The sequence below is a fragment of the Palaemon carinicauda genome, chromosome 41 (assembly GCF_036898095.1).
Source record: "Palaemon carinicauda isolate YSFRI2023 chromosome 41, ASM3689809v2, whole genome shotgun sequence".
Taxonomy (NCBI): domain Eukaryota; kingdom Metazoa; phylum Arthropoda; class Malacostraca; order Decapoda; family Palaemonidae; genus Palaemon; species Palaemon carinicauda.
In genome coordinates, this window is record NC_090765.1 from 35,363,744 (window position 1) to 35,379,590 (window position 15,847).

At 36.5% G+C, this 15,847-nt stretch overlaps 1 protein-coding gene across 12 annotated transcripts in view; it reads left to right on the forward strand.

Moving 5' to 3' along the window:
- The window catches only part of Lrrk (Leucine-rich repeat kinase), a 638,733-nt gene that overhangs the window by 572,910 nt on the left and 49,976 nt on the right, over positions 1–15,847 (forward strand). For 10 of the 12 annotated variants that reach the window (XM_068364492.1, XM_068364493.1, XM_068364495.1 and 7 more), the window contains 5 exons: positions 755–957; positions 7,129–7,288; positions 8,083–8,300; positions 8,767–9,042; positions 10,610–10,818. In XM_068364492.1, coding sequence (XP_068220593.1) covers positions 755–957; positions 7,129–7,288; positions 8,083–8,300; positions 8,767–9,042; positions 10,610–10,818 — 1,066 coding nt within the window. The remainder of the gene's footprint in view (positions 1–754; positions 958–7,128; positions 7,289–8,082; positions 8,301–8,766; positions 9,043–10,609; positions 10,819–15,847) is intronic. The other 2 variants (XM_068364487.1, XM_068364497.1) reach the window with 1 other exon arrangement.

The window sequence follows — 15,847 nt, forward strand, 5'->3', positions numbered from 1 at the left end:
ACTATTGATTCCAAAAAAAAACTTGATTACATCCATGTTACTTATTGCTGAATTTCTCAGATTTACTTTTGATATTCTCAAGTCAGGAAAGCCACTTGTCAATTCCCATTATATATATATGAATCTCGGTGTGTTCTCTGATTGCAAGCAGACACGGCACTATTGATAGAATGTCTAGAATAGAATTAAATGTAGATTAGCCAAAGTAATTACATAAGTATTTTACAAACATTCCTCATTTCTTCGTTAGCTCATTGGCTAGTAAATTGATAACATTTTGTATTTCTAATGTAAGTTTGTAACTTGGCTTTAATGTGAATTTATGAATTAGCACTCTGTGGCCTAATAAGAATTACCAACAGTTGGATCAAAATAAACTGATATAATACTGTACAGTTGTAATATATTTGTCAAGATGGTGACGCTTAGATATAAAGGAACAATTAGTATTTACAGATTACTTGTATACTAACAGTATTGAGAAGTGTTGTTACTGTAAGTTAGTCGTATTTGTAATGGCAAGATGTAAAATTGAATACTCATTTCCTCTCCCCAAGAAGTTGATAAATGTGTATCAGTTTTTTATAATGAATTTAATAGCATTATTAGAGTAATAAGAAACATAAGTTTTCAATCGCTAAATATTAAAGTTTCAAAGGTTGGATTTTTTTAGTGCTTGTATCATGTATGCATTTTTTATATCTTGGATATTGCTTCACTTTTCTTTTGTATAGCTTGTTTGTTCTCCTTGCAGGAATAATGAAGTTGGATGACTTGAAACATGTATTTAAATCTTCTACTTGTGCTCCAGTAGATGCCAAGTCATATATTGTGAATCTTTTGAACAAGTTTGAGGTGGCTTTGACATGGGACAACAGAACATTACTGATTCCATCATTACTTCCATCGGAAGAACAACTTCGAAGTGGTCTCCCAGGAATGGAAGTTAGGGTAAAGGTGCTCAATCAGCCAGGGGAAAGCTATTTCTTATTTTTTTCTGAAACCCTCATTAGCAGTTTGCAAGTTTTATTTGGCTAATGGAAAAGTTTATCTTTATTGCACGAGCATGCTTAAGTTACTATTGTATGGCGATGTAATAGTTATTATGATATATTTTCTTAATTTTGGTAAGTCTTGGAGAAATTTGCCAGAATCAGCGACTAGTTAATGCTTAGCCTAACAATTCTTGTTTTATCTTTCTGTGTTAGTTTCTATTTCTGGTCCTGTAATATTAAGCTTATTAAAGACACTTTGAAACATTATTTTAAGTAAGTGCTATGATGTACAGGAGTTTATTATTACACAATAAAAGTATGTTATAAGTACCAGTACACATATCTAGGTTAGAATTATGGTACAGTACTTTAGTTAATTATGACCTATGCATTTCATTTAGACTATTTTCTTTTAAGGGAGCAGAACATTTAATACATCCTAAATAAGATGAGCTATTTAGTAGGATGCATAGGACATGATCCTCCATAAAGTATTTTGTGTTCCGTATCACTCATTTCCTGGAGATAGATTTGATGTATAACAAAGATAAATTTTTGCATGTTGAAGATTTTTCATTATTTTCTATTGCACTAGTTTTTTTATGCTAGTTAAACAGTATTAACATACTAATGACTTTTTTATGAACCAAGTAAAACGTTTTTGTACTGTAAAGTAAGTACCCTAGATAAGAATTTTCAAATGAACTCATTGTGAGTGCAATAGAATTTTTTTTTTAATAAGGGTAAGTACAAAACATGATATAAATTAATTGAATTCTTGATACATCTGTAGGCTAGCTCACATCTGTTCGTAAGAACAGCTGACTGAAAACAATGGAGAGTAGGGAACTGGGTGACAAGCTAGATGCCCAAAATAATTGTGTTAGACTTGAGAACCTACTCTTGAAACATATCTTTCTCTTATCAAAGGGACTTACTGAATATCCACTAACTTGAAAGTTTGCAGTGATGTTGACCCTGTTGAATCCAGATGTGCATGTTAAGTATAATCTTAATATAAGGAAGTAGTTATGGTTAAATAATTAATGTGGTCCAACATGTTTTTCTTTTTTATCCAGAAACAGATAGTGATTAAACCATATACAGTAATAGTTTTATTTCTTTTGATTTTTTTTTTGTTCATTTATCTCTCCATTGGAAAGAGTAGGTAGTTTTATTTATAGGTGTTTGGCTTACAGATCAATCAGGGAAGTTTATCTCTTGCAAAATTTTTAATTTCGTTGGATAAATGATACTATGATTTATATGTGACTCTACCTTATGCTTGCTGTGGCTTTTCTGTAGCTTTTGATTTTTCCACTGTAAGAACAGTCTTTTATATATATACTTTGAGCCTCCTTATTTCCCCTGGTTTTGTTTGTTATAATTTGTATCAAATTTAGTGGTAGAATATTCTCATAGAATGTACTATTTTGTCACAATACATCAATCATGTTATTATATAATGGGTAGGAAGTAGAAGGTCTATTAAATATAGTCTTCTGAGGGGAAAATGGCTTCATGAAATTGATGAAATAAAAAGGGAAACAGGTAATGGTACTTCAGTTGAGTAGTTGATCAGATGCAATGCTGAAAATTCCTAAGACATTTAATAGAAGTAAAAGGAATAGACAAAGATCAGTTTTAATAAGAGAATGTTCTTGGAGAAAGAAGAGTGAAAACAAAAGTAGAGGCTGGAAGCCTTTAACATTGTTAAAGAGGTTCTGGAGAGTAAAGAGGCTGGAAAAAAAAGAGCTCTTCCACCCAAAAAAAAATAGCTTGGTAATGAAGATGAGTGAAATTAGAGATGTTGCTGATAAGAAATTATTTAGCTCTCACAGTTTAGTAGAAAGGCTTTTTATCTTGGTGTTATTACTGTACAGTGAACCCTCGTTTATCGCGGTAGATAGGTTCCAGACCCGGCCGCGATAGATGAAAATCCGCGAAGTAGTGACACCATATTTACCTATTTATTTAACATGTATATTCAGACTGTTAAAACCTTCCCTTGTACGTAGTACTGTTAACAAACTACCCTTTAATATACAGAACACTTAATGCATGTACTAACGTACCCTAAACTAAAACAGGCACAAATATTAAGGGCGACTTTATATCATGCGTTTCCTGAACACGCCAAAAAGCACAATAAAAAATGGCAACCAATGTTTTGTTTACGTTTATCTCTGATTATAATGAAGAAACAAACGCATTTACACATCTGTGTACAGGTTAGTTTTTGCATTGATTATATTGATTATTCAGTACAGTATGTTGATTTGGTTATTACTAATGTTTTACCTTAATTTTTCTTAGGACTTCCAAATGAAATGTTTTTCTTTATGACGCCGCCTGAAACGACGGTGTCATAAAGTACACTCAGTAAACAAACTAAGGAATTTAACGTGCTTGATGAAAGTGATAAATAATATTACAGTAAAAGCTTTTATAAAATATGTTATTACAAATATTATTTACCGTATCTATATAAAATCATACATACGTAGCAAAGCAGGAAAACAATCTACGAGAGAGAGAGAGAGAGAGAGAGAGAGAGAGAGAGAGAGAGAGAGAGAGAGAGAGAGAGAGAGAGAGAGTTGTTTTACATACGTAAATGTAAATTTTAAACAGAAAAAATAGCCCCATTTCATATAAAATAGATTACAAATATTTTACTTTATCATATTACAGTAGTCTGTATAATACTGTAAAGTTCAGTACAGTATGTTGTTGTTATAGTCGTGGCGATGAAATTCTCACGAAACAAAAACACGCCATTTGATTACAACAGCTGATTCATTCTCTCTCTCTCTCTCTCTCTCTCTCTCTCTCTCTCTCTCTCTCTCTCTCTCTCTCTCTCTCTCTCTCTCTCTCTTCGTGTTATACAATACTTACATTTAGATGAAGAAACTAAAATTAGTTTTCTTAGTGTCAATTAAATACGAAACGAAAAAATTAGGCCGAGTCTACATCCATTTCAATCATAGCTAAAAATACGGCATCCGATTTCATCAGCAAACCACAATTTTTTGGGAAATATCATTTTATTCTAGAAAATTGCCACTCTTTAAATAGTTAATTGCACATTAAGAAAGCGTGTACTTTTGTTTTTAAATTTCGGGTGTGTTTTAAAAATCGAGTATTGTTGACTTCTTTTTGTTTTACTTTTGGCTGTGATTAGATCAGCTGTCATCTAGCTGCCGCTCTTGAGTGTGTACGAATACACTAACAAAGTATCGTTTATACCATTTCTTAACTTATTCAAACCGTCTACAGTATACAGTTGATATTACATAAGCACCAATGTGTTATAACCTATCAAATTTTTTTGTTTATTACATTTAAACCCCCCTCCATCTCTCTCTCTCTCTCTCTACCTCTCTCTCTCTCTCTCTCTCTCTCTCTCTCTCTCTCTCTCTCTCTCTCTACCTCTACCTCTCTCTCTCTCTCTGGGCTACTTTTCACTACCTCCCATTCCTTACCTCTCTCTATCTCTCTAACAAATGATATCTTTGTTGCTCCTCAAAGTTTCATTTATATTGAAAATCAGTCATGATTCAATTTTCCTTACTTTCTCCAATCTCGCACCATCGGTCACATCGCGGTATTTTCGATATTTCCGGAAAATCCGCGATATATGTATATACATGGGTTATGAAAAAAATCCGCGAAGTGGTGAATCCGCGATGGTCGAACCGCGAAGTAGCGAGGGTTCACTTTACAAAACTGGTCCCATGACTATTGCCCTAAGAAACCTTACTTTCTATTTTTCATAGGTTTTGATGGTTACATCAGAATTCACACTACTATGTGGATGACTATTTTCAAGCATAAAGTGAACCCCCCCACAATAAAAGGAAAAGATGCCCAGTTGTTGATATGTATGCTTGGCAGATGAGAAATCACAAATTATAAGTCATTTGTACTTTTCTTAATGTACAAAACCGAATCCTTTATAAATAGGAGTAAGCAACAGCATCACTAATCTGGCTGGCTAAACAAAACCCTCCTGTGGCGGAGACTAGCAGGAGTTTATAAGAGATGAGGGTTATTCCATTCTCCCACATGGGGCGATTCCCTATACTGATCCCAGAGCTAAAGGGTTTGTGGTGTGGTGAGGTGGAAAGTAACCCTTTGAACGACTTGGGTTTGTATTGTTAAGAAAAATGGAAATTACTCAAAATTTGTGATTTTCTTTTTATATGAATACAAACCCATTGTCCTTTAGATTGGAGACACAGTTAGGAGGGGGAAGCGGACTCTGAGAAATTTTTGTGACTACCCTGCTCTCCCGGCATATACTCTGTCTTATAGGAGGGAGGCGACAACTAGATGTAGTTCCATACAGGCTACCCCTGAAACAGGGGAATTCTTGGATTTTTGGAAGGTGTCATCCTTGTAGGCTAAATCAAAGTAACTGGGTTCATCCGGTCAAACCTCTCACTCTTCCCTAGAAGACCTTGTTCCATGTACCATACACTAATATTTCTCTTTAGGAGTCACCTGGTATACTGCTTCTTACTTGGGCGAAGGACTGTGTCAAAGATAGGAGAAGGGAAAGGAGGGGAAAAAAGACACGTACATTTACAGACTTTCACAATTTGTCCGGATTCAGATGCAATCTGGCCAAGGACCTAAATAACTTGTTGGGCAGCTACAACCGGCCCCAAAGGAGACGTCTACGTAACCTCCTGAAGGTAGTGTACCATGAAGGCTGATTGTCTCTTCCATACTCCTGCATATAGCATGTATCTTACCGAGACATTCTTCCTGAAGGCCATTGTCATCTCCACCTTTCGCATTTTATGAGCCTTAATAGCAGTAGAGGTCTCATTACCCTTACTCTCATATACACCTCTGATCGCTTCCCATTGCCAAAAAGAGACGGTGTTCCTATAGATCTTTAACTTTACCTTACCTGTGCCCACAAACAGGTTCTGAATTGTTGGTCTGCAGTTTGCCATCCGTTTCAGGTGCTCCCTGATAGTCCTGATGGGGCAGAGAAGCTCTTTTAGCTTGTCAGATGTTGTACACAGAGAGATGGAAAAAGACTTGAACCATTTGTCCCAAATTGCTAGTTTCTGAGTCTTTGCCATAAATTATGGCACAAACTTGAATGTCTTCTCTCTCCGTTCCTCTGAGTGTGAGACCTGGTGAAATATTCTGTGGATCTCACTTGACTCTCATGGCTGATGCCAGTGCCAGGAGAAAAACTCCCTTGAGGGTAAGGTCCCTGTCTGAAGCAGTTTGAACTGGGTCTTTTTAAGGAATCCTTGGACCTTCCTAACATGCCATTCCAGAAGACATACATGACTGGGTTGACCTTGGACCTATTCCTTTTGTGCGCTACATCTTTGAAGGAGCGCATAAAATTGTGCAGCCAATATAGTTTGCCAGATAAACTCGGATTGTATATGTCTTCCTCTCCCTAAAGCAGAAAATGACCCTGGGTTTGGTCATATCTTGCTTTCCTCTTCTTCACAGGTGACAACAAAGCCTTCCTTGTGCCCTTCCTATGAGACCTTGCCTTGGGAATTTTTAGTGTCTTTGTAGGTGATTTTGACTATTTGTTTGCTAATGATTGTTATTTTTGAGTGCATTACAGGTTCAAGTAGTAAATGCTTTCCATTCATCTCTTGCATCTTTGGTGTAACTCAGTCTTCTTGCACTAGGAAATTTGATGCTTCAAGACATCAGTAATATTCATTCAGTTATGTCACCAGTTTGGCTTGCTCTGGCAATTTTTATGATTCACATGTAAAAAATGTCTTTATGGCCTTCTCTCCAAGTTGTATTAACTTATTTTCCCTTTTGTGGAAACCAGTTTCATTTAACAATGAGTCCATCAAGGTAACAGTAACAGTAGTTGTTAATGTTAAAACAGGAACAGGTCCAAAAACTCCAATAAAGCAGTAAATTCAAAACCTTAATATAGGCAACAGTTACTGTTAGTCTTGTTATCATATTAGAAATCTTTTTACAGTGGACAATGAAAACATATTTTATGGTGTATAGATTCATCATTATCAGCTACACGAAAACCACTGGCAATATTGCACAAAGCTTATCCCAAGGCTGTTCTTGGTTTTTTGTTCTTTTTACAGCATGTATTGATATATATTATTATTTGCAGATTCCAGTAAGATCAAGAGGTTGGGCAATGCGTGGTAAGAAGTTTTCAAGTTCTTCTAGTTCTACTGTGGTTGGAAATTCATCCTTTTATATGTCAAGCACTGAAGAGCGTAGAGCATCAAGACCTCTGTCTTCTCATGGGCTTACAGCTGATGCTATAGGTAGAGAATATTTTGTTTTCCTTATATCCTGTCATCAACCAATGTGAATATCAAGTCTAGGAAACAAATTTACTGAAGAAACTTTTTCAGAAACCTCATAATTTTTAGTTTATTGAGCGATTAGCTCTTTGCAAGCTGTAAAATACTGTACCCATATTAGCTAAAGATTAATCTGTTTATTAATAGAAAACTATTTGAGCTACCTTTATTGCATTAAGAATGTTAACTTAATGGCTTGGTCAGGCTGTTCAATAACAGTAACATAACTAAAACATGAAATTTTTCATTTAATATTTTGAATGAAAATTTAAAATTTCTGTTTTTAAGGATACAATATTAGTCTTAGAGCAAGAAATTTTAGGAATTGTAAGTCAAGTTTGGTCAGAGTAATACTATCGTCTTTGGTTTTATTAAGCATGATATTTCTTTTAAATTAGTGGGAAAATAGTTAAAAACACTATCAGAATTTTTATCTCAAGTTGATATTTATTTTTTATTTCAACTTTTTAAAAGTGTCTTATTAATCGTTTATCCCAGTTATGTATCTACACTGCTATAATTTCGGTCTAAGATTAAAATCTGCTAGACAAAACCTTGAATTAGACTTAAGGTAACAGAACAATGTAATTCTTAAAGAAAAAGAAATAAACATAAAGAAGATGAGAATTGTTGATGAAATTGGTTGTTCATTTTCTAAGAAGGCTAGAATTCCAGTTTTTTGTCGTCTTTTCAGCGTATGACTGTATGTAAACAATGCAATCGATTGTAACCTAAATGAATCTTATCTTTTGCAGGAAGTCCAAAGAAAGAAAATGCTGAAACAAACACAACAGCACCTCCAGAGACACCTGCTCTTCAAGTAACTCATCGTTCTGCTCCTCATGCTGCAATTCGTCGATTGTTATTGATGTCTTATTTTCCTTCTGGTTTCTGGTCACGACTCATTACTAGAATTCTCGCAGATGATGCTGTTGTTGACATTATAAGAAATTACTTTGTTATGCCAAGAGAGGTATGTGCTTAATTCACTACATTTGCATGCTGCTTGGATGAATGCTTAGATACAGTATCTCTCTGTCTGTTGGTTATTTCACGTGTAAACTATGATTCATTAAAATTTTATTTTCTATTCATTTAATTTTAGTTGTACATTATACAAGAATGTATTTCATATGCAGTCTAATGGTTTCTATTTCTGTTCCTGCTGGAATGACCAGACTCGGAGCAGAAAAATAAGAGACCTTGCAAAGAGTACATTAGTTTGAAAGTAGCCTACAGTGTATTTTTCTATTTTTACTAAGACTTGTATTGTATTAAAAAAGGTGACTTTCCAACAGTATATGAATGGGCTCATATTTTATCCGTTTTTAGTTTATAGACTAATCTGTTTAAGGGTCCCTATTTAAAAAATGTAAATGTTATTTTGTAGCTCCTATTTCTGTGATTTAGAATGTAAAAATATGTAATTTTACTTGCAGGTACTGAATGATCGGGACCTCTCGTCTATTTTGGGTGGACAAGCAGAGTGGGTATGCTGGCAGACAGGAATGGAGCTTCATTATGCTCATACTACTCTTTTCAGAATGAGAGAGGTTTTACCTATTAATTCGTATGGTATTTCTCAAGGATCCTATGGACCCCATACTCCAAACAATGGTCCAAACCATACATCCACTCAGATAAATCATCATCTCTACGATTATAAGAGCATGCGTTTCTTAGTTCGTCAGGAAGGAGTTTGGTCAGATGTTGAAGTAAGAATTGTTTATTTAATTACCTATTTTATTACTAAGAGTATATGTAACACTTTGCAAATTCAGTGTTTTCCCTAAGAAAACTTTGGTCCTGTTTTTTTATCTAGTGTTTTACTTATTGAGTTATTTAAGAGGGAGTGGAGAAATGATAACTTGTATCATACATCTTTGGTAATTAATAACATTTTGTCTTTATAGCATAAAATATAATGTTGTTCATACATGCATACAAACCTTTTGGTCTTTAAAATAGAGAACATGTCTTCAGGAGAGTTGGAATGCTGCTGAATTTGTTAAAAAGGTAGTTAACGATAGGTGGTGAGTGCTGGCTAGTAGCCCAGGCCTTATCAGCCTAATCATCCGTATGAAAGACAGATTGGAGGTTGATGTAGTCATATTTGCCCCTGTATGAGACCAGGTAGATTGACACACCCAGGGAATAAAAAAAAAATAACCATTTTGATTTTAATTGGACTTGGACTTCTGACCCCCAATCATTGAGTGTGCCTATTTGAAAAGATGAAAGGTTTGTATATGCATAAAAACAAATAACAAATTTTAAAAGCAATTTATATTTTACCTTACTGTACAAATATGAGCCCCTAAAGTTAAAATTCCCACCTCAACCACCCCTCTCTCTTGAGCTGATGGTTAAAAGTGAAGTTTCCTACTGGTCGGGGTGCGAGGCTACTCACTCATGCAAACCCCTTGTTATTAACTACCTCATGGAGACATATTCCTTATTTTAAAGGACTAACATTTATATAGCTTGGGAAAATACAAAGTACTTTTAAAATCTGTTAATTTTCATACAAACTCATCAATTTTAATATAATATACAGGCCCACATTTATGATCTTCATTGCTCTTTGCCCAAGTCAACCATCTTTCATCAGACAAATATGGTAATTCAATAGCACTTGCCACCTGGAACTACATATGCCCACCAGACACTTTCTTTAATTTAGTGTAGTGTGGAAATGGGGCTTCAAGATCCAATTGACTGGGAAGCGTGAATTCACTAGAAGATACCGAATCATTAAAGGCTTAACCATTTTACATGTTCGCTGGGGGCATATTGGGAAGATATGGCCAATACACAAAAATATCAACATATTAATAATAGCCACAAAAGTAACAAAGGGGAAAAGACACTGATATACATAATAAACAGAAGGCAATATAACAAAGTATCACTAATAAACAAGGTGAAAGTATTAATGTCAATGTCAAAACATTCCCCAGAAGTAGAAACTGGTGATTGAATAACTTACTGAAATAGGGATAAGTAAAAAAAAATACTGGGGAATGAAGTGATTAGAGCTGTAATTAGAACTGTTATGAAAAATAGCTGCATTACAGATTCATGAAAAATGCAGATGATGATTGATTGCTACTTGTAGGTTCAGGTGGTGCATGCATAGTTACACGAATATACTTCTGTTAGTTATAAAATACTCGAGCTTGGGAGATTCACAAACCACAAATGCTGGTACCTATATGATTGAAATAAATAAATTGCATGTGATGGACATCCTATATTATCCATTTATTGATTTGTTTACAGGTTGGAAATTCTGCAGTACTCGAAATTAGCCTTCCCAATGAGGCTGTGGTGATAAAGCGTCCTCTTCAAGAGAGTGACGCTGCAAACACAGCAGCAACAGACATTTTGGCCTGTGGTATACAGTCTGTTGTTTTGGATCCTGCCCCAGAATGCGTTGCCAAACTTCTGTCCTTAGCTGTAGATCATATTGATACGTTATTAGAAGATTGGTAAGTGTTATAGTTAATGATAATAAAATTCTATGTGATACAAAATATACTTAAGTATCTATTGTTTGCTAATAGACTCTCAAATAGGAAGCTTTTTGAAGGTTTAGAATATTTAATAATGAGGACTGATGTTATCAGAGAAAGCTTTCAGTCCAATTGGTGTTTTAGTACCATATTCCATTGGTAATTTAGGTAAAGTTATTTATTAATCAAATATATAAAACATTATCTGTCTATGTAAACACATTTCTGGAACCTAAATACATCAGATATAGCATAAGAAAATTATTGAGTGACTAAATTCTGGACATTTAAGTAGTGATACTTGGTGGAAATACATTTGTTGGAAATTACCATTCTATTAATCATAGATATCGAAAGTTATCTTACTTGAAATATGTTGCGGGAATATTTTTTTCTCTTTCCTTTTTTGTATCTTGTTTTTGTGACGTTCAATATGTAGTGCTTACTTTAAGTGATTTTTACATACCAATACTTTTCACTTCCTTATAAGAAATGAGGAATCAAATTAGAAAGCAGTATCGACTGGAGATTAGATTAAAGTGAACTTTTGTTCTTTTACTAGTAGCATGCATTCATTTAAACTCAATTGCTTCAAAATACTAGCGCAAATTACTGTAACATTGCTTATAAATTATAAATTTTTAGGAGACATTTTATGCAAGTAAGTAGCAGGTTTGCCTACACATACATTGAATAGCCTGACATTCTCCTCATGTTCTACTCTTTCCTCATGCATCTAACAATACTAAGCATACTACAACTTAGACTTGGATTCAAGTTGAAGCCGTTAAAATAGTTTAGTGACTATTTGTCCACATTGTAATGGTAGAAGAGACCTAACCTATTGTAGGTAGCACTTCTAGAAGAAGGACACTACAAAATAAATCCAATGCTCTCTTGTCTTGGATAGTGACATTAGCCTCTGTACCATGCCTATTCACTGTCTTTGGTTAGTTTGTCAACAACCTTGTAAAATCTCAGGCTCTTTAACAGCGCTGTTGCAGAAGAGGGTAATGAGGGAAGTATTTTTTCTGTTTGAAGGATTGTATAATTGTCTTCTTTGAGTGTCGAAAGATTCTGGAGAATGGAAGCCAGTTCTTGATGTTCCATTCAAACAAATTTTCTAATGGCATCTCTGGTATCAGTGCTGTCAGTTATATAACAAGGAGATTGGATGTTCTCATTAGATATAACAGAGGTTAGGTTGGGTAGGGAATGTTGGGCGTTTGTCAGTGCGTATGGGCCAGGTAGTGAGAAAAGTGAAGAAGAGCGGAATGAGTTCTGGAATGAATTAACTAGGTGTGTAGAAGGACTGGGTAGAAGGAATTATGTAGTTGTTATGGGTGACTTAAATGCTAGAGTGGGTGCTGGAGAGGTAGAAGGTGTCATTGGGAAATATGGCGTACCAGGTGAAAATGAGAGTGGTGAGAGACTGGTAGATATGTGTGTTGAACAAGAGATGGTAATAAGTGCTAGCTTTTTTAAAAAGAAAGATAAAAATAAGTATACATGGGTAAGAGTGGCAAATGGAAGAGTAGTAGAAAGGGCATTAATGGATTATGTGTTGATAACTAAAAGAATGTTTGGAAGATTGAAAGACGTGCACGTGTTTAGGGGTATGGCTAACGGTATGTCTGATCATTTTTTGGTGGAAGGAAAATTAGTTGTAGCAAAAGAGTGGGGGAATAGAGTAGGTGGATGTAAAAGGGAGCTAGTGAGGGTTGAAGAGCTAATAAAACCGGGGGTAAAAAGTAAATATCAGGAAAGGTTGAAAATGGCATATGACGAGGTGAGAGTAAGAGAAACTGGTAATTTAGAGGAGGAGTGGAAGTTAGCAAAAGAAAATTTTGTTGGGATTGCAAGTGATGTATGTGGCAAGAAGGTTGTTGGAGGCAGTATGAGGAAGGGCAGTGAATGGTGGAATGAAGGAGTGAAGGTAAAAGTGGAAGAGAAAAAGAGGGCTTTTGAAGAATGGCTGCAGAGTAATAGTATAGAGAAGTATGAAAAATATAGAGAGCAAAAGGTGGAAGTAAAGCGCAAGGTACGTGAGGCAAAGAGGGCAGCTGACCTGAGGTGGGGTCAGGGACTGGGTCAGTCATATGAAGAGAATAAGAAGAAGTTTTGGAAAGAAGTGAAGAGAGTAAGGAAGGCCGGCGCAAGAATTGAAGAGACAGTGAAAGATGGAAATGGAAGGTTGTTAAAAGGAGAGGAGGCAAGGAAAAGGTGGGCAGAATATTTTGAAAGTTTGCTGAATGTTGAGGATGATAGGGAGGCAGATATAATTGCGGTTCCAGGTGTTGAGGTGCCAGTGATGGGAGATGAGAATGAGAGAGAGATTACAATGGAGGAAGTGAGGAGAGCACTAGATGAAACGAGAGTAGGAAAAGCATCGGGTATGGATGGTGTGAAAGCTGAGATGTTGAAGGAAGGGGGTGTGACTGTACTTGAATGGTTGGTGAGATTGTTTAATGTGTGTTTTGTGTTGTCAATGGTACCAGTAGATTGGGTCTGTGCATGTATTGTACCACAATATAAGGGTAAGGGAGATGTGCATGAGTGTTGTAATTCAAGAGGTATTAGTTTGTTGAGTGTAGTTGGAAAAGTGTATGGTAGAATACTGATTAATAGGATTAAGGATAAAACAGAGAATGCAATTTTGGAAGTACAGGGTGGTTTTAGAAGAGGTAGGGGTTGTATGAATCAGATTTTTACAGTTAGGCAGATATGCGAGAAATATTTAGCAAAAGGTAAGGAGGTGTATGTTGCGTTTATGGATCTGGAGAAAGCATATGATAGAGTTGATAGGGAAGCAATGTGGAATGTGATGAGGTTATATGGAGTTGGTGGAAGGTTGTTGCAAGCAGTGAAAAGTTTCTACACAGGTAGTAAAGCATGTGTTAGAATAGGAAATGAGGTGAGCGATTGGTTCCCGGTGAGAGTGGGGCTGAGACAGGGATGTGTGATGTCGCCGTGGTTGTTTAACTTGTATGTTGATGGAGTGGTGAGAGAGGTGAATGCTAGAGTGCTTGGACGAGGATTAAAACTGGTAGGCGAGAATGATCATGAATGGGAGGTAAATCAGTTGTTGTTTGCGGATGATACTGTACTGGTAGCAGACACAGAAGAGAAGCTTGACCGACTAGTGACAGAATTTGGAAGGGTGTGTGAGAGAAGGAAGTTGAGAGTTAATGTGGGTAAGAGTAAGGTTATGAGATGTACGAGAAGGGAAGGTGGTGCAAGGTTGAATGTCATGTTGAATGGAGAGTTACTCGAGGAGGTAGATCAGTTTAAGTACTTGGGGTCTGTTGTTGCAGCAAATGGTGGAGTGGAAGCAGATGTACGTCAGAGAGTGAATGAAGGTTGCAAAGTGTTGGGGGCAGTTAAGGGAGTAGTAAAAAATAGAGGATTGGGCATGAATGTAAAGAGAGTTCTGTATGAGAAAGTGATTGTACCAACTGTGATGTATGGATCGGAGTTGTGGGGAATGAAAGTGATGGAGAGACAGAAATTGAATGTGTTTGAAATGAAGTGTCTAAGGAGTATGGCTGGTGTATCTCGAGTAGATAGGGTTAGGAACGAAGTGGTGAGGGTGAGAACGGGTGTAAGAAATGAGTTAGCGGCTAGAGTGGATATGAATGTGTTGAGGTGGTTTGGCCATGTTGAGAGAATGGAAAATGGCTGTCTTCTAAAAAAGGTGATGAATGCAAGAGTTGATGGGAGAAGTACAAGAGGAAGGCCAAGGTTTGGGTGGATGGATGGTGTGAAGAAAGCTCTGGGTGATAGGAGGATAGATGTGAGAGAGGCAAGAGAGCGTGCTAGAAATAGGAATGAATGGCGAGCGATTGTGACGCAGTTCCGGTAGGCCCTGCTGCTTCCTCCGGTGCCTTAGATGACCGCGGAGGTAGCAGCAGTAGGGGACTCGGCAGTATGAAGCTTCATCTGTGGTGGAAATGTGGGAGGTTGGGCTGTGGCACCCTAGCAGTACCAGCTGAACTCGGCTGAGTCCCTGGTTAGGCTGGAGGAACGTAGAGAGTAGAGGTCCCCTTTTTGTTTTGTTTCTTGTTGTTGTCGGCTACCCCCCAAAATTGGGGGAAGGGCCTTTGGTATATGTATGATGTTATTTTCACAGTTTGGTTCATCTTTAGTCACGAAAGTTCCTGCATTTGTTCATGGTCAAAAGGTGTACTAGTTCACTTGCATGGGTTTTAAGTCTGAGCACAGCCCCTCAATTGTTTATGAGAATGATTGCTCCAATATCCAAATGGTTACATCTTTCCATTCATGACCAGGTTTATCTGAATTTCTCCTAGAAAAGGTTAATGCGGTCTCAAAGATTACTCTTGAATCTGTGGCATCACCACAACTTAACTCTTAAGGTTCAGAAGTTTGTTCTTCAATCTACTCACTTGATCACCTATATAGTGATAGGGATAGCATCAGTTTCTTCTTGGGCTTTTCCAGTGGAGAAGAAAGTTTTTCAGACAGCCCATGTGTGGATGTGGCCGCTAAGCACCATGGGTTCCTTGGAGAAGCTTTTTTCTTTGGGATGTCACCAAGTCAAACTTTTGTAGGTTCACTTTGGGACAGAACTCTAGATCTGAAGGAGCTATTGATAAACCATTGGCCAGGATTGAAGTATCTTCAGAAGTGGGAAAACATAACATAACTCAATTTTCTTAGCTATCTCGCCTGGGTTGGTGGGCAACCTTAAATGATGACCATCTCTAAGATCTTCTGGAGCTTAGAGGAGCAACTAATGCACGTTAATTGTCTCGACTTATTAGCAGTATACAAAGCCTCTGTTCAGGTGGATCAGTGAATAATGGGAAAGACCATAGCGGTTTATTTGGACAGTACCACTGCCCTAGCTTTTCCTACTTGTGAAATTATTGTTGCAGTGGACAGAAGCATGGAGTATGCATTTATTACCCCAGTTTGTTCTGGGGAATTTGAAACAGTATTTGTCCTTTAATTTTGTGAGATCAGAAATTATTCTTATGTAGTA